Below are 24,026 nucleotides of genomic sequence, written 5' to 3'. Positions count from 1 at the left end.
GGTTTCCTGAGTAGCTGGGACTACAGGTGTGCACAAAATTGCCCAGCTAATTTTTGTAATTTTAGTAGAGATGGGGTTTTACCATGTTGCCCAGGCTGGTGTTGAACTCCTGACTTCAGGTGATCCACCTGCCTTGGCTTCCCAAAGTGCTTAGATTACAGGCATGAGCCACCACGCCTGGCAGGCTCACTCTCCTTTTAGTGTTGTTTATGTCCCATTTATCCCCGGAAGAGGCTCAGACTGCCATGGCTCAGTCCCTTCTGCTCTGATCACACACACACACCTACACCCCACCTGGTTCTAAGCATCTGGGCTCTGTTATTTATTCCTTCATATGTGATGCTCATTTCATTAACCAGATTGTAAGATTGTGACCAGACCAAAGGCAGGGTCTACTGCCAGTAGCTCTGGGACTTGCTCAAGAGATGACTGTGGAGGGCCGGATGTGGTGGTTCACACCTGTGATCCCAGCACTTTGGGAGGCCAAGACAGGTAGATCACCTGAGGTCAGGGGTTCAAGACCAGCCTGGCCAACATGGTAAAACCCCATCTCTACTAAAAATACAAAAAATTTAGCCAGGTGTGATGGCATGCACCTGTAATCCCAGCTGCTCAGGAGGCTGGGGCAGGAGAATCGCTTGAACACGGGAGGTGGAGGTTGCAGTGAACCAGGATCACACCACTGCCCTCCAGCCTGGGTGACAAGAGCAAGACTCCATCTCAAAAAAAACAGATGACTGTGAAAAAGATCACTTAATGGGCATGACAGATGGAGGCCACAAGCTGAAGGCTTAAGAAAAGTGGAGAGGAGGAGGAAGTGGGGACAGAAGGATGGAAGAGGGAAGGTGAAGAATGGGGGATGGAGAAGGTGGAGGGAGAGGTGAGGTAGGAGAGGAAAAGCAAAGGAAGTAGGATGTGGAGGGAGGAGGCCAGACAGAGGAGCCAGGGGTGGAAAGGAAGAATGGAGAATGTGCAGGGAAGATGGGAGATAGGGGATTGTGGAGGGAGGATGGCGGAGGGAGGAAAGAGGAGGAGGAAAGAGGAGAGGTAACTTATTTCTGACCTCAGTGCTCTTCAGTCTTAGAGTTCCAACTACTGCATTCAGTTCACAAAGCACATGCCAAAAACAGTTGTACTCAGCTATCTTATAATGTTACAGCTATCCGTGGTTTTGAGTTAATTATCTCTGCTAAGATTTTTTCTTTTTGCAACTATTTTTATTGTTTACACTATTGACAATCAGAATTTTACAGCCACCTAAAGATTATGTTCCAGTCTCTATAAACCATAATAGCTTCCTTCTTTTAATCATAGTTGCCTAGCAACTAGTTCATCCTCCCACCCTGCTTTGCTGGGTAAGAGGTGATTGTCAGTATCTCGGTAGGAAGGAAGAAGGGAGCTGACGCTGTAATAGTAGCTTTCTGAACTCCAAACCCATGAGAGTGTATTTCCAATATTTAAAAATAAACTAGTATGATGGAATCATTCTGAATCCTTTGGAAGAAAATTGGGGTTTCTTGTTTAATATGGTTTGGTTATTTGTCCCCTCCAAGTCTCAAGTTGAAATGTGTTCCCCAGTGTCGGGGTGGAGCCTTATGGGAGGTATTTTGGTCATGGGGGCGGATCCCTCATGAAGGGCTTGGTGCTCTCCCTGCAGGAATGAGTGAGTTCTCACTCTACCGGTTCAGGCAACAGCTGGTTTAAAGGAGCCTTGCACCTCTCTTGCTCCCTCTCTCACCATGGAACGTGCCTGCTCCCTGTTCACTCTCTGTCATGAGTAGAGGCTTCCTGAGGTCTCACCAGAAGCCCTGCAGAAGCTGGTGCCATGCTTATACAGTCTGCAGAACCATGAGCCAAATAAACCTCTTTTAACAGTCACCCAGTCTCAGGTATTCCTTTATAGCAATGCAAAATGAACAGACGCCCTGCTCCAGGATTATAATAGGTTTTGAGATACATATAATAACGGGGGCAACACTCCACAGAAGCAAGTGAGAATACCTTACCAAAATACAATGATGAATATGGGGAAGGTTTGGCATACCGAATGCTCACGATATTTGCATTACTATAGAGCACACGCCACCTCACTCTTAAAATGCAGGCCAGATGGTAGTGGGATTCAAGACTTTTGTCATCAGTGATGTCCTCGGCAACCAATCAGGAACACCCAGGGCAGCCCACCTCTTGCCTCTGTGTAGGACACTCGGACATCACTTGTCCCATGGTGGCTACAGGATCCTGAGAATGCAAAGATTCAGGGCGTGGGTAGCACTGTTGGTATGGACCCATCTCAGACACAGAGCATGAGCTGAGGGCAGAAGAGCCTTTCCCATGGTCCTGCCTGCCCCAGCAAGGTTGTGCACCAGCAGCTTTTCTCTGTACCTCCTGGTCTCCCTGTTATGCATTCATTCCCTGCCTTGGCGTTGATGCCATCTCATTCTGCCAGATGTCTAGTATCCTTGGATCCTGTCCTTCCTCATCCTATCAAAATCTGGGGTTCTGGTGCAGTGGCTCATACCTATTATCCCAGCACTTTGGAAGGCAGAGATGAGAGGACTGCTTGAGGCCAGGATTTGAGACCAGCCTAAGCAACATAGCAAGACCTCATCTCTATTAAAAAATAAGAAAATTAAGGCCAGGCACGGTGGCTCATATCTGTAATTCCAGCACTTTGGGAGGCCAAGGTGGGAGGATCAGTTGGGGCCAGAAATTTAAGACCAGCCTGGGCCAGTGAAACCCTTTTGCAACAAAATAATTAAAAAAAAAAAATTAGCCAGGTGTGGTGGTATGCACCCATGGTCTCAGCTATTCAGGAGGCAGAGGCAAGAGGATCACTTGAGCTCAGCAGGTTGAGGCTGCAATGCGCCAAGGTCACACCATTGCACTCCAGCTTGGATGACAGAACAAGACCCTGTCTTTTAAAAAAACAAGTAAATAAAAATGAAAAAATTAGCCAGGCATGGTGGCACATGCCTGCAATTTCAACTACTTTGGAGGCTGAGGTGGGAGGATTGCTTGAGCCCAGGAGTTCAAGACTAGCCTGGGCAACATGTCAAAATCCTATCTTTACAAAAAAATTGTACAAAAATAGCCAGGCGTGGTGGCACACTCCTGTAGTTCTAGCTACTCAGGAGCTTAGGCAGGAGGATTGCTTGAGCCCAGGAGGTCAAGGCTGCAGTGAGCCAAGATCGCACCACTGCACTGCAGCCTGGGTGACAGAGCAAGATCCTGTCTCAGAAATTTTTTTAAAAAGTTAATACGGGCCGGGTGCAGTGGCTTATGCCTGTAATCCCAGCACTTTGGGAGGCCAAGGCAGGTGGATCACCTGAGGTCGGGAGTTTGAGACCAGCCTAACCAACATGGAGAAACCCCGTCTCTACTAAAAACACAAAATTAGACGGGTGTGGTGGCGCATGCCTGTAATCCCAGCTACTTGGGAGGCTGAGGCAGGAGAATCACTTGAACCCAGCAAGCAGTGGCTGCAGTGAGCCAAGACTGCACCATTGCACTCCAGCCTGGGCGACAAGAGCAAAACCATCTCAGAAAAAGAAAAAAAGTTAATGTGGTAAATTTTTTGTTATGTATATTTTGCCACAATGAAAAGACTCAAAAGGGGAAAACAAAGCTGGTTGGAGGAGGAAAATGAGGAGTTCTGCTTTATTTTACTTTTCTTTTGCTTTTTGAATGGAGGTGGGGGTAGGGTTGCACCATATTGCCCAGACTGGTCTCGAACTTCTGGCCTCAAGCAATCCTCCTGACCCAGCCTCCCAAAGGAATGGGATTACAGGTGTGAACCACCACGCCCGGCCAGGAGTTTTGTTTTAAACTTGATAAATATGAGATTTATACACTTGTCAACTCCAAGAATAAATGTCCTATGGAGAAAGGTAGGGAGCTGGATGTACGCAGGAACTAGGGATGAACATGTGGAGATGGTGAAGTCTTGCAGTTAGTTTAGGTCACACGCATGCCCAAATGTGCCCGATACTCATGTTAAAAATGCTTCTTGCTGTTCTCCAGGGAAATGGCTTCTTCAGCCAATTCACAAGGAATGGGTGTCATTTAGCAATCAAGAAATTGGCAACTGCTGTTAAGAGAGTTACAAAGCTATAAAAATATTTCAGAGAACCACCACAAAAGTGAGCCATACAACACAGAAAATAAAAGTGATGAATCTGATAGAAAAATATATATATATATATTTTGGAACAGAGTCTCACTCTGTCACCAGGGCTGGAGTGCAGTGGTGCGATCTCAGCTCACTGCAACCTCCACCTCCCAGATGCAAGCGATTCTCCTGCCTCAGCTTCCCGAGTAGCTGGGAGTAGCTGGGACTACCGGCACGCACCACTACGCCCAGCTAATTTTTTGTATTTTTAGTAGAAATGGGGTTTCACCATGTTGGCTAGGCTGGTCTCAAACTCCTGACCTCATGATTCGCCCGCCTCGGCCTCCCAAAGTGCTGGGATTACAGGCATGAGCCACCATGCCTGGCAGAAAAATAATTTTTAGAATTTCGTCTATAAAATAATTTTTTTAAACAAAGTGGATAGGAATACATTTCTATAAGCAATGTGCAGTACTGACATTAGTTATAAAATGTTGCTGAGAAAAATAAAAAGAAATAAATGGGGAAATACACTTACAGCAGGACAAGAGTACTCAGTATTATAAAGATACTGATTCTCACTACATTATTAGCCTATAATGTCAACAAAATCTCAAACTCTCATAGGATTTATTTATTTATTTATTATTTATTTGTTTATTTATTTTTGAGACAGAGTTTCATGGTGTTGCCCAGGCAGGAGTGCAGTGGCATAATCTCGGCTCACTGCAACCTCCACTTCCTGGGTTCAAGCGATTCTCGTGCCTCAGCCTCTCAAGTAGCTGGGATTACAGGCGTCTGCCACCAAGCCTGGCTAGTTTTTGTATTTTTAGTAAAGACAGGGTTTCATCATGTTGGCCAGGCTGGTCTCGAACTCTTGGCCTCAGGTGACCCACCCGCCTCAGCTTCCCAAAGTACTGGGATTACAGGTGTGAGCCACCACACCCGGCCAGATTTTATTTTATTTATTTTTTTTTTTTTTTGAGACGGAGTCTCGCTCTGTCGCCCAGGCTGAAGTGTAGTGGCCAGATCTCAGCTCACTGCAAGCTCCGCCTCCCAGGTTTATGCCATTCTCCTGCCTCAGCCTCCAGAGTAGCTGGGACTACAGGCGCCCGCCACCACGCCCGGCTAGTTTTTTGTATTTTTTTAGTAGAGACGGGGTTTCACTGTGTTAGCCAGGATGGTCTCGATCTCCTCGTGATCCACCCGGCTCGGCCTCCCAAAGTGCTGGGATTACAGGCTTGAGCCACCGCGCCTGGCTTATTTTATTTTAATTAATTAATTTATTTATTTTAAGGGGAAGGTGGGAGTAGATCTTAATAAAGTGGCTCCAAAATTTTTCTAGAAAAATAGGCCTGAAAAAATACTGAAAAAGATGTTTGACCAGGGGAATTGACCCTATCAGAAATGAAAAGTATACTATAAAATACTATAATTAAAACATCATATATCCAACCTATCTATCCTTTTCTCAACAACTTGAAATGCTCTTTATCATATAATAAATCCCCATATATACTTGAATCTACAAATCTATTATTAGAACAGATTATTCAAAAACAGATTCAAATATATAATGAATGGATTATTCAAAAAATATACATCATGGGCTGGGCATGGCGGTGTACGCCTGTAATCTCAGGACTTTGGAAAGTTGAGGTGGGTGTATCACTTGAGGCCAGGAATTCGAGACGAGCCTGGCCAACATGGTGAAACCCCATCTCTACTAAAAATACAAAAATTAGTTAGATGTGGTGGTGCACACCTGTAATCCCAGCTACTCGGGAGGCTGAAGCATGAGAAACACTTGAACTCAGGAGGCAGAGGTTGCAGCGAGCTGAGATCACTCCACTGCACGCCAGCCCGGGTGACAGAGCGAGACTCCATCTCAAATATATATATAAATATATATATATATATATATATGTATACGTGTGTGTATATATATGTGTATATGTGTGTGTGTATATAATATATACCTATATATACACACACATACACACACCCCCCAGAGCAACTGGTTAGTCATGTGGATATAACAAAGCTAAATCTGTAGCATGTTTCTTGTACCCAATTAAACCCACAGAGATCTAACATTTCAATATTAAGAATAAAACCAAATCAGCTGGACACAGTAGCTCAAGCCTGTAATTCCAGCACTTTGGGAGGCCAAGGCAGGCAGATCACTTGAGGTCAGGAGTTCGAGGCCAACCTGGCCAACATGGTGAAATGGCATCTCTACTAAAAATATAAAAACTAGCCAGGTTTGGTGGCGGACACCTGTAATCCTAGCTACTCGGGAGGCTGAAGCAGGAGAATCACTTGAACCCGGGAGGTGGAGGTTGCAGTGAGTTGAGACTGCGCCACTGCACTCCAGCCTGGGTGAGAAAGCAAGCTTCCATCTCAAAAAATAAAAAATAAAATAAACAAAAAATAAAACAAATTGGCTGGGCGTTGTGGCTCACACCTGTAATCCCAGCACTTTGCGAGGCCAATGCAGGTGGATTATTTGAGGTCAGGAGTTCGACACCAGCCTGGCCAACATGGTGAAACCCCACCTCTACTAAAACACAAAAATTAGGTGGGCGTGGTGGCCCATGCCTGTAATCCCAGCTACTTGAGGGGCTAAAGCAGGAGAATCGCTTGGACCCAGGAAGGGAAGGTTTCAGTGAGCTGAGATGGCGCCGCTGTGCTCTAGCCTGGGCAGCAGAGTGAGACTCCACCTCAAAAAAAAAAAAAAAAAGAATAAAACCGAATTAACACAATAGAAAGGAGATGCAAAAAACTCCTTAGGAATAAAAACTGCAAAAATCAATAAAAATGTTAATTAATCTAAATAAATACTGGCTCCAAAATCATGACAATTTAGAAAAACTTATGAACAAAGTGTAACTGAAATCCTGGGCAAACAAGATTTGGAAAACAGTAATTGGCAAGATCATATTTAATGTCCTTGCATTGTCTAGCTTGGGAGGTCAAGATTGCAGTGAACTATGATTGCACCACTGCACTCTCACCTGGGTAACAGAGTGAGACCCCATCACAAAAAATAGCTAAAATAAGAGTTGAAATTACAAAAAAACAAAATAAACTTCAGTTCAGTTTAAAGAAAAAAAAAGAATTTAAGGTCCAAAGCCATATAAATGAGAGAGGAGAAAGAAAAAAACCAGTTACCAGATAAAGGTAGCAAATAATATTAAATATTGTAAAGGAGTGTTTTCAATAGTTAAGGGCTACCTCTAGAATAAAAGAAAGTACATTAATTCCAAGTCAATAAAAGGAAGTACAGGGGAGGGAAAGGCAAACTCAATCTAACAGAAGTTAGTCAAGGAGAAAAGGAAAGACATGATTCAGAAGAAAAAAATATTTTCCTGAAACTGTGCACACACATAAGAAATACAAAATAAATAACAGGCCAGGCACAGTGGCTCACACCTGTAATCCCAGCACTTTGGGAAGCTGAGGCAGGTGGATCACCTGAGGTCAGGAGTTCAAGACCAGCCTGGCCAAAATGGCAAAACCCCACCTCTACTAAAAAAATACAAAAATTAACTGCGCATGGTGGCACATGCCTATAGTCCCAGCTACTTGGGGGTCTGAGGCAGGAGAATTGCTTGAACCCGGGAGGTGGAGGTTGCAGTGAGCCGAGATCCTATCACTGCACTCCAGCCCGGGCAACAGAGCAAGATTCTGTCTCAAAAAATATATAAATAAATAAAAATAAATGACAGAAGCCCAAATATGCCAGGAGAGGTAAGTGGGTTCAACTCATTATCAAAAGACAGAATATCGACTGGGTGCAGTGGTTCATGCCTGTAATCCCAGCACTTTGGGAGGCTAAGGTTGGTGGATCACGTGAGATCAGGAGTTCAAGACCAGCCTAGCCAACATTGTGAAACCCTGTCTCTATTAAAAAAAAAAAAAAAGTTGGCCGAGCGCGGTGGCTCAAGCCTGCAATCCCAGCACTTTGGGAGGCCGAGACGGGCGGATCACAAGGTCAGGAGATCAAGACCATCCTGGCTAATACGGTGAAACCCCATCTCTACTAAGAAACACACAAAAAAAAAAAAAAAAACTAGCAGGGCGAGGTGGCAGGCGCCTATAGTCCCAGCTACTCGGGAGGCTGAGGCAGGAGAATGGCATAAACCTGGGAGGCAGAGCTTGCAGTGAGCTGAGATCCGGCCACTGCACTCCAGCCTGGGCGACAGAGGGAGACTCCTTCTCAAAAATAAAAATAAAAAAAGAGAGAAAGAAAAAAAGAAAAGAAAGGAAAAGAAAGGGGGAAAAAAAATAAACTATAGCTTTACAAGAGATACTTTTTTTGAGACAGGGTCTCGCTCTGTTGTCCAGGCTACTAAAATACAGGGTCCAGGACAGCAGTGCGATCATAGCTCACTACAGCCTTGACATCCTGGACTCAAGCCTCCATAGCTCACTGCAGCCTCGACCTCCTGGGCTCAGGCAATCCTCCTGCCTCAACCTCTGAAGTAGTTAGCTGGGACTACAGGTGTACACCACTATGTCTGGCCTTTGTTTTTTTTTGCAGGGGGTGGGGCACGTAAAGAGGGGTCTTGTTTTAATGCCCAGGCTGGTCTCAAAATCTTGGCCTCAAGTGATCTTTTCATCTCACCCTCCCAAAGTGCTGGGATTACAGGCATGAGCTATCTCACACCCGGGCTCAAGAAATACATTTAAAACAAAGCAGTATAGAAAGGTTTAAAATAAAGAGTTGAAAAAATGCACATGGAAAATACTAGCCAAAGCTACTTTCAATATGTTAACATGAGAGAAAATAGAATTTGAGGCCCTTCATTCTCAAAGACAATGATTTTTTTAAAAATTTGTATTTATTTATTTTTGAGATGGAGTTTCGCTCTTGTTGCCCCAACTGGAGTGCAGTGGCGCGATCTCGGCTCATCGCAATCACCGCCTCCCAGGTTCAAGTGGTTCTCCTGCCTCAGCCTCCTAAGTAGCTGGGATTACAAGCATGTGCCACCACGCCCGGCTAATTTTGAATTTTCAGTAGAGTCAGGGTTTCTCCATGTTGGTCAGGCTGGTCTGAAACTCCCAACCTCAGGTGATCCACCCGCCTCGACCTCCCAAAGTGCTGGGATTACAGGCGTGAGCCACTGCACCCAGCCTTTTTAAAATTTTTAAAGAGTTTAAGGCAGCCACAAAAAAGAATGAAATTATGTCCTTTACAGCAACATGGATGCAGGTGGAGTCCCTTATCCTAAGAAAATTAATGCAGGAACAGAAAGCCAAATACCCTATGTTCTCACTTTTAAGTGGGAGCTCAACACTGGATACTCATGGACATAAAGAGGACAGCAATAGACACTGCGGACTACTAGAGTGGGGAGGGAAAGGGCAAGGGCTGAAAACCTAACTAGTGGGTACTATGCTCACTGCCTGGATGACAGGTTCAATGATACCCTAAACCTCAGCATCAGGGAATAGACCCAGGTAACAAACCTGCACACACACCCCCTGAATCTAAAATAAGAGTCGGCTGGGTACAGTGGTTCACACCTGTAATCCCCTAACTTTGGGAGGCCCAGGAGGGAGGATCGCTTGACCCCAGGAGTTGCCTGAGCAACAAAGCAAGACCCCATGTTTACAAGAAATTTAAAAATTAGCTGGGTGTGGTGGCACACACCTGTGGTCCTAGCTATTCTGGAGGCTGAAGTAGAAGGATTGAGCCTGGGAGGTCAAGGCTACAGTGAGCTATGACAGCACTAGTGCACTCCAACCTGGGTGACAGAGTGAGACCCCATCACAAACATAACTAAATAAAAGTTGAAATTATTAAAAAAAAAAAAAAAAACTTCAGTTTAGACAACTACAACAAAAAAATGTAAGGTCCAAAGCCATATAAGGCTAAAGAAATACTTCAAGTAATAAGACTAATGCATGGACAAAAATCAGTCATATGCTAGAATGCAATGAAAAGACAGCCTCGCTGGACGGATCACAAGGTCAGGAGATCGAGACCATCCTGGTCAACATGGTGAAACCCCGTCTCTACTAAAAATACGAAAATTAGCTGGGCGTGGTGGCGGGCGCCTGTAGTCTGAGCTACTTGGGAGGCTGAGGCAGGAGAATTGCTTGAATCAGGGAGTCGGAGGTTGCAGTGAGCCAAGATTGTGCCACTGTACTCCAGCCTGAGCAACAGAGTGAGACTCCATCTAAAAAAAAAAAAAAAAAAAAAAAAGAAAGGAAGGAAGGAAGGAAGGAAGGAAGGAAGGAAGAAAGAAAGAGAGGCCTCGAAGAGCTATCTGGTCACCCATGTTCATAGTAGCATCAGTCAATAGCTAGACAGTAGAGGTGTTCATCAACAAACACATAAGCAAAATGTGGGCTATCCATACAATGAAATAGTATTCAGCCTTAACAAGGAAGAAACTTCTGACCTATGTATGCTAGCTACATGGATGAACCTTAAGGACATTATGCGAAATGAAATGAACCAGTCACAAAAAGACAAACACTGTATGATACTACGTGTGAGGGATCTAGAATAGTCAGTTTTACAGAGACAAACAATAGGATGGTGGTTTTTAGAGGGCAGGGGAGGGGGAACAAAGTGTTTGTTTAATGAGTATAGAATTTCAGCTTTGTAAGATGAAGAGTTCTGGAGATGGATGGTGGTTATGGTTTCATAACAACACAGATGTACTTAATATCACTGAACTATACATTTAAAAACTGTTAAGATAATAAATTTTATGTTACGTATATTTTACCACAATTTAGACATGCCTGTAATCCCAGCACTTTGGGAGGCTGAGGTGACTGGGATCACGAGGTCAGGAGATCGAGACTATCCTGGCTAACACGGTGAAACCCCATCTCTACTAAAAAAATACAAAAAATTAGCCGGGTGTGGTGGCAGGCGCCTGTAGTCCCAGCTACATGGGAGGCTGAGGCAGAAGAATGGCGTGAACCTGGGAGGCGGAGCTTGCAGTGAGCCGAGACTGTGCCACTGCACTCCAGCCTGGGGGAAAGAGCCAGACTGTCTCAAAAAATAATAATAATAATAAAAAGGAACTCTCCGCTCAACAATGTCTTGCTATCCTCTAACCCCTCAAAATAGATATCAGGCAAACTACTCTATAGGCAAATTTCACCAAATGTTCAAGGAGGTTAACACCTACCTTATAGAAACTATTTCAGAGAGACGAAAAAAGTCATGTAATGAGGTTTATAACCTTCATAACAAAACAAAACAAGGCCAGTACAAAAAAGAAAACAATCTCCCATCTATTGACAATGATGCCAAATCATGTGATTAGCTCTGCAAGGTGGATGTTAATATTCCTATTTTATTGATAAGAAAAACAAAGGTAGGTAATTCACCAGGGTCCCATGGCTCACAGTGAAAATGAATGTAGCCTCACATCTTTCCTGGCCATGGCCCTGCCTCTAGGACAGGACTAGAGAGCAAGGCTCCCCCCTCCCTCCAGCCTTCCACAACTTAGGGGATTTCCCAGTGGCCACTGGTGATGGGAGAAGACCTCGGGTGTCAGCACTCACCAGGACGGGCTCCACCAGCTTCCCCTCCGGCATGACTGAGCGGTTCATCTTGGCAATGTGCTCCAGAGTGGCCACGGCAGCCTGAGTGTTTCCAGTGGAGACATTGAACCGGGCAGATTCAGGAATAAACTGGGTAGAGATTACAAAGAACATCAGAGTGGCCACTGCTATAGAACCCAGGAGTACAGCTATTATTGCTCTATACACTGTACAGTCCTAGTTTCCCAAGATAGGAAAAGTATGTGCCAGCTTAAAGGCATGCAATGTAGCAGGTATTCTGTTGGATTCAAAGTTGATTTGGAACAAAAAAGGTCATGTTCTCCTTATCATAGTGCCTTCTAGGATGATGGCAGGCTGATACTCAGTTTAGCACCAATAGGACCCAACCTAGTTGTTAACATAACGCAATTCTCACTTTCAATTGGTAAATAGCCACTGCCACAGGCGCCTCTCTCCACCCCCTCCCCAGGAACCCCAGGACCTCCCCACCTTGCAACCGCCAAAGGGTGACAGGAGCAGGGGGCTCCAGCACCCACATGGTGAAGAATCAGTTCTGACTGTCAAGGCCCTCAACCCACTGAACGCTGAATAGTTTGAACATTGCACGCAGAAAATAGTATGGGCTTCCACTGAAGCTGGAGACTCAACTCTGACCACCTCCCATCTCTCACACCTCACGCAATCAAGGCTGTTGGCTCTTCCTCAAAAAAGCACCTCCACAGCAGCACCTGGCCCCACATTCCCATGGCCAGAGAGGGCAGTTTGGGTCCCCTCTTGGTTATTCTGACACTTTTGATTTTCCAGCCTTTTTCCTCTTGCCTCATGCCCAGCCTCCACAGCAATATGACAGTTTCCCAGCACGTAATCTCTTCCACAGTCAGAAGTCCCCTCCTTCAACACCTCCAAAATCCCTTTTTTAAAAACAGTCCAGAGGTCTTTTTATTTTTTGCACTTAATATGCCATGAATTCATAGGGAGAAGTTTCCAGCAGCTCAGGCTCCCCACCATGGTTCTCACAAATGTGCCTCTCTGGGTGGAAAAGGGCTGGTGCTTCAGCTGAACCCAGGTAACCTACCCTTTGGCTTCCTTTTTTGTTTTGTTTTGTTTTTTGAGATGGAGTCTCGCTCTGTCGCCCAGGCTGGAGTGCAGTGGTGCGATCTCGGCTCACTGCAACCTCCACCTCCCAGGTTCAAGCGATTCTCCTGCCTCAGCCTGAATAGCTGGGATTACAGGCACGTACCACCACGCCTAGCTAATTTTTGTATGTTTAGTAGAGACGAGGTTTCACCATGTTGGTCAGGCTGGTCTCGAACTCCTGACCTAGTGATCCACCCGCCTTGGCCTCCCAAAGTGCTGGGATTACAGGTGTGAGCCACCGCGCCCAGCCGGCTTGTTTTTCTGATCATTTTCTGCAAGTTTCAGGAAGCTATCTCGGCTCTTAGAGTGCTTAGTGTACTCAATATGCACACGAATTCCCTTAACAAGAATCTAGCCCATAACCTGCTTGTTTACAACAATGCCAACAGCATACTGAATAACATCATAGACTCCTCCAGTTCTGCCACAGTAACACCTGGGGGCATTCCTTTTGAACAGCACCCATTCCCTTGATGTCTACAGTATCACCTTTCTTACAGATTCATAGGTATGTGGCCAAAGGAACAACTCCATGTTGTCTAAGAGGTCTGGTGACCTCTCCTCTTTCCCTTTGTGTTGGTCATTTTGGTGACTTACTGGAAGATGGCACCTGTATTGAGTCAAGGTTTAGAATGAATGGCTATCAAGGACCTTTCTGAATTCTGACATTCTTTGATTCCATAGGGTAGGTGACACCAAAGTAAAACCCTGTTCTGCCGAGCGGTCAATCTTGTCTTTGAACAATGAGTAGAATTTTACTGCAAACTAAGGAAGATGATGATTCTACAGTTGAACAGCTTACAGAGTGGGAGAGGAGGACACGCCAGCCAGTAGGCCTGTGGTGGCCTGGGAATATGTCAACAGCATCCAACAGGTGGGTGCTGAAGGATAAAGTGGAGTCAGCAAAAACACAACGGAGCTGTCAGGGAAAACTTCTAGGAAGAGGGGCAATGAGGCAGGCTAAGGGAGGTGAGGGCTGCTCGCTGGTTGAGACAGACTCCCCAGTAAAGGTAATAGGATGTGAGAAAGATGGCCAGGCACAGTGGCTCACGCCTGTAATCCCAGCACTTTGGGAAGCTGAGGTGGGCAGATCACTTGAGGCCAGGAGTTCGAGATCAACCTGGCCAACGTAATGAAACCCCTTCTCTGCTAAAAATACAAAAATTAGCTGGGTGTGGTGGTGCATGTCTGTAATACCAGTTACTCAGGAGGCTGAGGCAGGAGAATCACCTGAACCTGGAAGGCAGAGGCTGCAGTGAGCCGAGCTCATGTCTCTGCGCTGCAGCCTAGACAACAAACAGAAACTCTGTCTTGAGGAAAAAAAAAACAAAGATAGATATTTGTGGGGCATGAAGGCCACTGGACCAGCAGGAGGAGGAGACAGGAAGGAGCCATGAGTGCTTCCCCACCTTGAAGGCCATGATGAGGATGATGCCTGGGATGGAGGCGATGCGGATGAGCCAGCGCCACCCGATGGTGGGGATGACCACAGAGGCCAGGCCAATGATGAGCAGCGAGCCCGCAAGCCAGAACACCTAGGGGAGAGAAGTCCAAGATTAAAGTTCTTTGTTTGGGGAATTATGACAATGAAAAAAAAAGGAGAAAAATATATTTTAAAAAAGATTAAAATTCCTTCTGTCCCATGTGCTTTACATATCCTCTTTTGGGAACCACCTTGTCCAGCATTTTGCCTTTTTTTTTTTGCTTTTGTTTTGAGACAGGGTCTCACTCTTTCACCCAGGCTGGAGTGCTGTGATGCAATCTCGGCTCACTGAACCCTCTGCCTCCTGGGTTCAAGTGATTCTCATGCCTCAGCCTCCCAAGTAGCTGGGATTACAGGCACGCGCCACCATGCCCAACTCATTTTTTTTTTGTATTTTTAGTAGAGACAGGATTTCACCATGTTGGCCAGGCTGGTCTCGAACTCCTGACCTCAAATGATCCACCCGCCTTGGCCTCCCAAAGTGCTAGGGTTACAGGCGTAAGCCACTGCACCTAGCCCAGGGTGACTATTTCATCACTAAAGAACTCTGTTACCAACAAAAACGAAGATTATTTCAGAAAGCGATAAGGCCTGTAAAGAAAATGGAAAAATGTGATAGAGTGGGACTTGAGTCATCAGGGACAACATTGCCAAAGAGGCAATGAATGAGCGGGCCAGTAACAAGGCTACTACAGTAGACCAGGTCAGTGACGTAGCATTGAATGGGATTTTAGTAGTGAATGGTGAAAAAACAGGTTTGTTTTTTTTGTTTTGTTTTCTTTGGGATGGAGTCTTGCTCTCTCACCCAGGCTGGAGTGCAGTGGCGCAATCTCAGCTCACTGCAACCTCTGCCTCCCAGGTTCAAGCAATTCTCCTGCCTCAGCCTGTACTTGGGAGTACAGGTGCGCACCACCACTCCTGGCTAATTTTTGTATTTTTAGCAGACACGGGGTTTCACCATGTTGGTCAGGCTGGTCTCAAACTCCTGACCTCGTGATCCATCCGCCTTGGCCTCCCAAAGTGCTGGGATTACAGGCATGAGCCACCGCACCCAGCAAAATTCTTATTTTTAATTGACACATTTTCAACACATTAATTGTACAAAAATTTTTTAATGGATGGATGAACACATTTCGGAGATAAAGGTGACAGGGTTCGCTGATGGACATTTGGACTGAAGGTCTAATAATAGAGGGTGTGTTAGTAGGGCTTGTGATTGGGGATGAGGGACAGGGAGGGCCCAGGATGCCTCCTGAGTTGGTGTGCAAGATCACTGAGGGGAAAGTGTTTGCTATTAACTGAGATTGGAAACAGAAATAAGAGGCTTCAGAGGAAGAAGTGATTAGTTCTGAGTATCTTGTATTGAGGAGCCTGTAAGACATTCAAGTAACTATCAGGTCATTGGCTGCCTAGGTCTGAAGGTTAAGGAGGCGCTCTAGGTTGTAGAGGAAGATTTTGGGGCCAGTGCGGTGGCTTATGCCTGTTATCCCAACACTTCGGGAGGCTGAGGTGGGGGAATCACTTGCAGCCAGGAGTTTGAGACTAGCTTGGGCAACAAAGCAAGGCCCCATCTCCACAAAAATAATTTTTTTTTAATTCACTAGGCACCATGACATGCACCTGTAGTCCCAGCTACTCAGGAGGCTGAGGTGGAAGGATCACTTGAGCCCAGGAGTTCGAGGCTGCAGGGAGCTGTGATCACACCAATGTACTCCAGCCTGTGTAACAGAGAGATAAGCTGTCTCTAAAAATAAAAAAAAATTCAGGGCTCGGGGTAAAGTATTGGAATGAAAAAAAAAATATATATATATATCACCTCATATATATATTCATATATATACGTATATTTTTTTGAGTCTCACTCTGCTGCCCAGGGTAGAGTGCAGTGGCGCGATCTCAGCTCACTGCAGTCTCTGCCTCCCAGGTTCAAGCAATTCTCCTGCCTCAGCCTCCTGAGTAGCTGGGATTACAAGTGCATGCCCCCACGCCTGGCTACTTTTTGTATTTTTAGTATAAGAGACAGGGTTTCACCATGTTGACGAGGCTCATCTCCATCTCCTGACCTCAAGTGATCCACCTGCCTCAGCCTCCCAAAGTTCTGGAATTACAGGCATGAGCCACTGCACCCAGCCCAGTATTGGAGCATATTAGATGACCCAGGAGACATGGAAAATAAGACAAGCAAGGGAGAGACAGAACCAGGAAGCATGGCAGAGTAAGAGGCACAGGTGGAAGAGAAAATGTCCATAGGGGAGCTTGAGTAGGGCCATGCTCAGTCAATAACACCACATGTAAGACCCAAGCACTCCCAAGCCTCCAGTTTTTGGTTTTTTGTCTGTTTTTTTTTTTTTTTTTTTTTTTTTGAGACAGAATCTCACTCTGTTGCCCAGACTGGTGTATAGTGGCACAATAAATGGCTCACTGCAGCCTCAGTCCCTTGGTCTCCTGAGCTTAAGTGATCCTCCCACCTCAGCCTCATGAGTAGCTGGAACTACAGGCACACACCAATAGCCCCAGTTAATTTTTTAATTTTTTTTTTTTTTTTGTAGTGGTGGAGTTTCACCATGTTGCCCAGGCTGGTCTCAAACTCCTTGGCTCAAACAATCTGCCTGCCTCAGCTTCCCAAACTGTTGGGATTATAGGTGTGTGCCACCGCACCCGGCCTGTGCTTCCATCTTGACAAAGATTAGAAGAGAGCTGCAGGGATTGAAAAGCAGCACTATCCAGTACCTGTTAGATTCTTTTAAAAATTTTTTGTCAGGCCGGGCATGGTGGCACACACCTGTAATCCCAGCACTTTGGGAGGCCGAGGCGGGTGGATCTCTTGAGATCAGGAGTTACAGACCAGCCTGGTCAACATGGTGAAACCCCGTCTCCACTAAAAATAGAGAACATTAGCCAGGCATAGCAGCGCATGCCTGTAGTCCCAGCCATTCTAGAGGCAGGAGAATCACTTGAACCGAGGCAGCAGAGGTTGCAGTGAGCCAAGATCACGCCACTGCATTCCAGCCTGGGTGACGAGACTTTGTCTCAAAAAAAAAAAAAAAAAGTCACCTATGTTTATTAACAAAAAATAAATTTGAAAATATTTTCCTACTGCTTTATTTATTGCCAAGTGTATAAAGGCTTCAGTGGGAAGGGTCATCTTTTTCTTGGTTCCTCTGAAAATTCAGGGCTTTTGGTTAAGTATAGATGGGACAGGGCACCTAGACTGACCTGTTTTCTGGATTCGAAACCTCTAATCAACGGCCATCAGGGGCCTGAGGAGGGATTGGGACCACCTAAAGGAGGCAATTTTGGCCCATTCCCTCAGGTATGAGCCAGTTCTGGACTTGCAACCACCAGGATCCTTGGAAGGGAGGTAGGACAGCCTAAAGGGGTAGCAGCTGGGGCCTACTACTGAAGCTCAATGGGGAAGAAAGTTTATCCTGGATGCATTCCTAGGCTTCTGTCATTCCAGTGAAACCGGTCATTGGACTATTTGGTCGCTGTGTTCTAAATGCTGTTGGATGATGATCATCCTGGGCTCAGAAAACCTTGAAATTGGACGTATGGCTTCAAGCATTCCCAGGCCTCTTTGGTTGGTACAAAATAATAGACAGTGTATCAACTGAAGAACAATCAACCAGCCAAAAATAAACATGCACAGGCATACCTCCCTTTAATCGTGCTTTGCTTTAGTGCACTTTGCAAATATTGCAATTTTTTTAAAACAAATTGAAGGTTTGTTGCAACCCTGCCTTAAGCAAGTCTATTGGTGCCATTTTTCCAATAGCATGTGCCCACTTAATATCTCTGCTATGTTTTAGTAATTCTCACAATATTTCAAACTTTATCATTTTTCCATCTGTTACGGTAGTCTGTGGCCCATGATTTTCTATGTATCTTCTACAAAAACAATTATTTTCATCGTTTGGGGGCACCACAAACTGCACCTACATAAGACATGAACTCAATAAATGTCGTGGGTTCTCATGGCTCCACTGGCTGGCTATTCTTTGGTTTCTCTCCTCTCCTTGGGCCTTCATTCTTTGGTTCTTCATTCTTCATTTTTGAGAGAGAATCTTGCTTTATTGCCCAGACTGGAGTGGGCAATACTTTGTCCATTCTTTGTCCATTCTTTGGAACCAGCCAAGATTGTCCCACTGCATTCCAGTCTGGGCAATAAAGCAAGACTCTCCCTCAAAAAAAAAAAAAAAAAAAATGCTAAATCTTGTGCACGAATAAACACATGGAAGAAATAAGTCCTGGTGTCTGCTAGATCAGTAGAGTGACTGTAGTTAATATTAATTGACTGTACATTTCAAAATAGCTAGAAGAGAGTAATTCACAGGTTCCTAGTGTACAGAAGAGATAAGATGATGTATATCCCAATTATCCTGATTTGATTACACGAATGTATTACCACACATATACCCAAAATATGTAAATCCATATATCAATAAAATAAATTGTTTAAATGATGCTATCTACTCTGTCTGTGCTCTAGAAATAGAACAACAAAACCTGGATGACGGCAAGTCTGTTTACAGCATGGTTTACTGAGTTTTTTTTTTTTTTTTTTTTTTTTTGGAGAAGAAGTCTCACTCTGTCGCCCAGGCTGGAATGCTGTGGTACAATCTTGGCCCAGTGCAACCTCTACCTCCCAGGTTCAAGCGATTCTCCCACCTCAGCCTCCCGAGTAGCTGGGACTACAAGCAGTTTACTGAGTATTTTAAGACCACTGTTGAGACCTACTTCTCAGAATAAAAGGTTTTTTAAAATATTACTGCTCACCAGGCAAGATGGCTCACACCTGTCATCCCAACATTTTGGAAGGTTGAGGCAGGAGAACAGCCATGAGTTTCAGAACAGCATGGTCAACATAGTGAGACCACATCTCCACAGGAAAAAAAAAAAAGGAAGTGAAACAGGAAAGAAAAATATATATATATAAATATATATATATTTCACTTCCTTTTTTTTTTTTTTTTTTTTTTAAAGAAATCAGAGCCTGCTGGGCACAGTGGCTCGCACCTGTAATCCCAGCACTTTAGGAAGCCGAGGCGGGCGGATTGCTTGAGCTTGGGAGTTCGAGACCAGCCTAGGCAACATGGAGAAACCCCCATCTCTACAAAAAATACAAAAATCAGATGGCATGGTGGTGCACACCTGTAATCCCAGTTACTCGGGTGTCTGAGGTGGGAGGATCACTTGAGCCCAGTAGGCAGAGGTTGCAGTGAGCTGAGATCGCACCACCGAACTCCAGCCTGGGGGACAGAGCAAGACCCTGTCTCAAAAAAAACAAATCAGAGCCGGCTGGGCACAGTGGCTCACGCCAGTAATCCCAGCACTTTGGGAGGCCAAGGCAGGTGGATCACCTGAGGTCAGGAGTTTGAGACCAGCCTGGCCAACATGGTGAAACCCCATCTCTACTAAAAATATAAAAAATTAGCCGGGCATGGTGGCACACATCTGTAATCCCAGCTACTCGGGAGGTTGAGGCAGGAGAATTGCTTGAACCCAGGAGGCAGAGGTTGTAGTGAGCTGAGACCACGCCATTCCACTCCAGCCTGGGCAACAATAGTGAAACTCTGTTTCAAAAAAAATAAAATAAAAATATAAGAGCCTCACTTATCCTCCAAGGTGATATAAGCTACACATGCACACACATACACACACACCCCTACACACACACTCTACAGTAATATACGTGCATATAAATGTATATATACTACTATGTATATATTATACTAATATATTTACATATAATTTACATATATGTACACCAATATATTAGTGTGATATATACTATATTTGTGTAATATATGTATATATTCATTTATTACTGTAATATATATTATAGGATTATATTCTTATGGATAAGCAACAGAAGTGATTTCTTGAGATGAAATCTACTCTGGTAAAGAGGCTATGACGTTGTTGAAAGGACAACAGGCCGGGCGCGGTGGCTCAAGCCTGTAATCCCAGCACTTTGGGAGGCTGAGGCGGGTGGATCACGAGGTCAGGAGATCGAGACTATCCTGGCTAACATGGTGAAACCCCGTCTCTACTAAAAATACAAAAAACTAGCCGGGCGTGGTGGAGGGCGCCTGTAGTCTCAGCTACTTGGGAGGCTGAGGCGGGAGAATGGCGTGAACCCGGGAGGCGGAGCTTGCAGTGAGCCGAGATCACGCCACTGCACTCCAGCCTGGGAGACACAGCGAGACTCCGTCTCAAAAAAAAAAAAAAAAAAAAAAAGAAAGAAAGGACAACAAAGAATTTAGAATATTCATAAACTTAGTTGATAAGGCAGTGGCACAGTTTGGGAGAACTGACTGCAATTTTGAAAGAGTTTCTCTACTGTGGGTCAAATGCTATCAAACAGCATTGCATCCTACAGAGAAATTCAGGAAAATAAGTCCATTGATGTGGCAAACTTCATTGTTATCTTTGTTTAGGGAATTGCCACAACCACCCCAATGTTCAGCAACCACCACCCTGATCAGCCAGCAGCCATCAACACTGAGGCAAGACCTTCTACCAGCAAAAAGATTATGATCCTCTAAAGTCTCAGGAGATCATTAGAATTTATCAGCAATCAAGTATTTTAAAATTAAGGTGTGTAGCTTGCTTTTTAGACATGATGCTATTGCACACTTACTAAACTTTAGTATAGTGTAAACATAACATTTACACACACTGAGAAACCAAAAAGGTCGTGTGACTCACTTTCTTCTGACACTCACTTAATTGCCGCCATCTGGTACCAAACCAGCAATATTTCCAAGGTATACCTGTATGTACATCATATCCCATAGGATGCCAAAGGCAGGTAGAACTCCTATGTTGCCTTACCTGAGACAAGGGTAACATATAGCCTCGGTATTTCGTGGGCAAAAATTCAGTCTTTATGATTAACCTAAACAGGAAGCGGGAAAAAGCACAATTTCGTTTTAAAAAAACTAAATAATCTTTTAAAAAATAATCAGTTTTTCTTGTCACAGGGATAAAGAATTCAAAAGCATAGATGTCGATTATATATCAGAAGAGAATTGTGACAGCTAATATCCACATAAGAGAACACTAAGAACTAAACTGACTGCTGCTCCTGAGTTTACATCTTTACTCCCAATACTTGAAACCTTCTAACACTTAAGAAATGTAAGCCTGCCCGGGTGCGGTGGCTCACACCTATAATCCCAGCACTTTGGGAAGCCGAGGTGGGTGGATCACCTGAGGTTGGGAGTTCAAGACCAGCCTGGACAACATGGAAAAACCCCGTTTCTGCTAAAAATACAAAATTAGCCAGGTGTGGTGGCGCATGCCTGTAGTCCCAGTTACTCAGGAGCCTGAGGCAGGAGAATCACTTGAACCCAGGAGGTGGAGGTTGTGGGGAGCCGTTATTGTGCCATTGCATTCCAGCCTGGGCAACAAGAGAAAAACTCCATCTCAAAAAGAAAAAAAAAAGAAAGAAATATAAGCCTTATCTGTTTTGCCAAGGGAAGCACTGGCAAAATGTTTTCCCAAGCCTGATTCCCTTTTATTTATTTATTTATTTATGAGACAAAGTCTGGCTGTCTCCTAGGTTGGAGTACGGTGGTTTGATCACAGCTCACTGCAGCCTCACACTCCTGGGCTCAAGAGATCCTCTCACCTCAGCCTCTCAAGTGGCTGGGATTACAGGTGCTCACCACCACACCCGGTTGATTTTTTAATTTTTTGTAGAGATGGGATCTTGCTATATTGCCAATCCTGGCCTCAAGCAACTGTTGCACCTCGGCTTCCTAAAGGGCTGGGATTACGGGGGTGAGCCACTGCACTCAGCCTGATTCTCTTTTCTAAAACATATTGGCAAATGAAAATACACCCAAGAGAAGGTAAATAGTTCTCTCAATTCATGAGGACAGTCAAGGCACAAGTTTCTAATTAAGTACATATTTTCTTTGTGAATAGAATAAATGGAAACATATTCCATCAGTTTTCTAATTGCTCTTCTCTGCTGCTGTTATTAGCCAGAATTTGGGGATTTTAACGTATTTATTGAGCTGTTTCCTGGGGAATGTTTTACATTTTTACTTAGCTTCTACTCCTTTAGGGCTTCAAAGCTCAAAGTTTACAGTATGCCCCAGGGAAGAACAATTCTTTCTCTAACACATGAAGGCAGTAATTAGGTGCTTTGACATCTCCTAAAATATTTTAAGAATAACCTGCTCCAAGGCACTAAGAAGAGAAGAGCCCAAGGGGCCCTGTTAATTCAAGGGGTGGGGAATTCCTGCAACTGAGGGTTCTTCCCTATTTTAGGCCATTTAGGGTAATTTCTGGACATTGCCATGCATTTGCAAGCTGTCCTGGCACCAGTGGGAGTGTCTTTTGGCATGCTAATACATTATCATTAGAGTATAAAAAGCAGTGAAGACAACCAGAGCTCGCTTTGGTCGCCATCTTGGTTTTAGTGGGTTTAGGCCGGTTTCTTTACCACACCTTGTTTTATCAGCGGGGTCTCTTGTGACCTGTATCTTGTGAAAGCAGTCCTGCTGATCGCCTATCTCTTCCTGTGACTAGGAACGCCTAACCTCCTGAGAATGCGGTCCAGCAGGTCTCAGCCTCATTTTACCCAGTCCCTATTCAAGATGGAGTCACTCTAGTTCGATCCCATCTGACATATTCCCCCCCCCTCCCTTTTACAAGAGGAGTCTTCAATCATAGGGTGATAGTTCTTAAAAATAGTTACTCCTAAATGTTACAGGGGCTTATGGTCAAACTAAACTCTTCCAACAAATTTAAGAAATTAATAAATGATGTTTGGATTGACTTCAAAAAAAAATTTTTGAAGAGAGAGGGTCTCACTATGTTGCTCAGGCTGGTCTTGAACTCCTGGGCTCAAGGGATCTGCCTCAGTCTCCCAAAGTGCTCAGATTACAGGCGCGAGCCACAGTGCCCAGCCTGGGTTGACATTTTTGTTACCTAATATGGCACTTTTCATTAGCATTTACTGTAACAAAATATTACACATCTACAAAACAATGAATAACCTTATGAAAAAATGAGCACATGCTTGATCTAGCACTCTGTTAGCCTCACCATCAAGCATCATTTTAAGGAGAAAATTGCTCCTGCTGGAGCATTAAATAAGCAGCTATCACTAAAAACCAAACAAAGCTCAAACTGAATTTGCACAAGTGACTTCCATACATCTGTAACTTATTAATGCTGTAAATCGGAAATAAAATTTGAAGCATCCCGTCCCCCCGCCCCCATTCACCTCCCAACCACCACCATCTGAATGGATTCCCTCCTCAGCCAGGATACTCTAAAATTTAACCTGAAAGACTGGTTCAGGCCACGACAGGAAGTGCGGTCAGACATGCCTCATTATACCTTTCCAGTATTAACATCAACGCAGCCCTTAAGTCGGTAAGAAACATTTACAATCTATTTTCTCTGAAGCTGGCTACCTGGAGGCTTCATTTGCATGATAAAACCTTGGTTGTGGAGACCAGAATGCCTTAAACTAGACATTCTTTTCTACTGACAACTCTTTCAACCAATGCCAATCAGAATATGTTTAGATCAGCCGGGCATGGTGACTCACACCTGTAATCCTAGCACTTTGGGAGGCCAAGGCAGGTAGATTACCTGAGGTCAGGAGTTCAAGACTAGCCTGGCCAACATGGCAAAACCCCATCTCTACTAAAAATACAAAGAATTAGCCAGGCATGGTGGCAGGCATCTGTAATCCCAGCTACTTGGAGGCTGAGGCAGGAGAATTGCTTGAAC

The 24,026-nt window shown here is 44.6% G+C and overlaps 1 protein-coding gene across 2 annotated transcripts in view; it reads right to left on the bottom strand.

Annotated features, from left to right (window-relative positions):
- SVOPL (SVOP like) overlaps positions 1 to 24,026 on the bottom strand; it is a 67,265-nt gene that overhangs the window by 37,711 nt on the left and 5,528 nt on the right. For both annotated transcript variants that reach the window (XM_050785011.1, XM_050785012.1), the window contains exons 4-6: positions 21,105 to 21,168; positions 14,194 to 14,319; positions 11,648 to 11,776 (exon numbers count right to left, since the gene is read on the bottom strand). In XM_050785011.1, coding sequence (XP_050640968.1) covers positions 11,648 to 11,776; positions 14,194 to 14,319; positions 21,105 to 21,168 — 319 coding nt within the window. The remainder of the gene's footprint in view (positions 1 to 11,647; positions 11,777 to 14,193; positions 14,320 to 21,104; positions 21,169 to 24,026) is intronic.

The sequence above is a fragment of the Macaca thibetana genome, chromosome 3 (assembly GCF_024542745.1).
Source record: "Macaca thibetana thibetana isolate TM-01 chromosome 3, ASM2454274v1, whole genome shotgun sequence".
Lineage (NCBI taxonomy): Eukaryota > Metazoa > Chordata > Mammalia > Primates > Cercopithecidae > Macaca > Macaca thibetana.
Note: the sequence above shows the minus strand (reverse complement) of the source record. Positions and strands in the feature narration are given on the sequence as shown.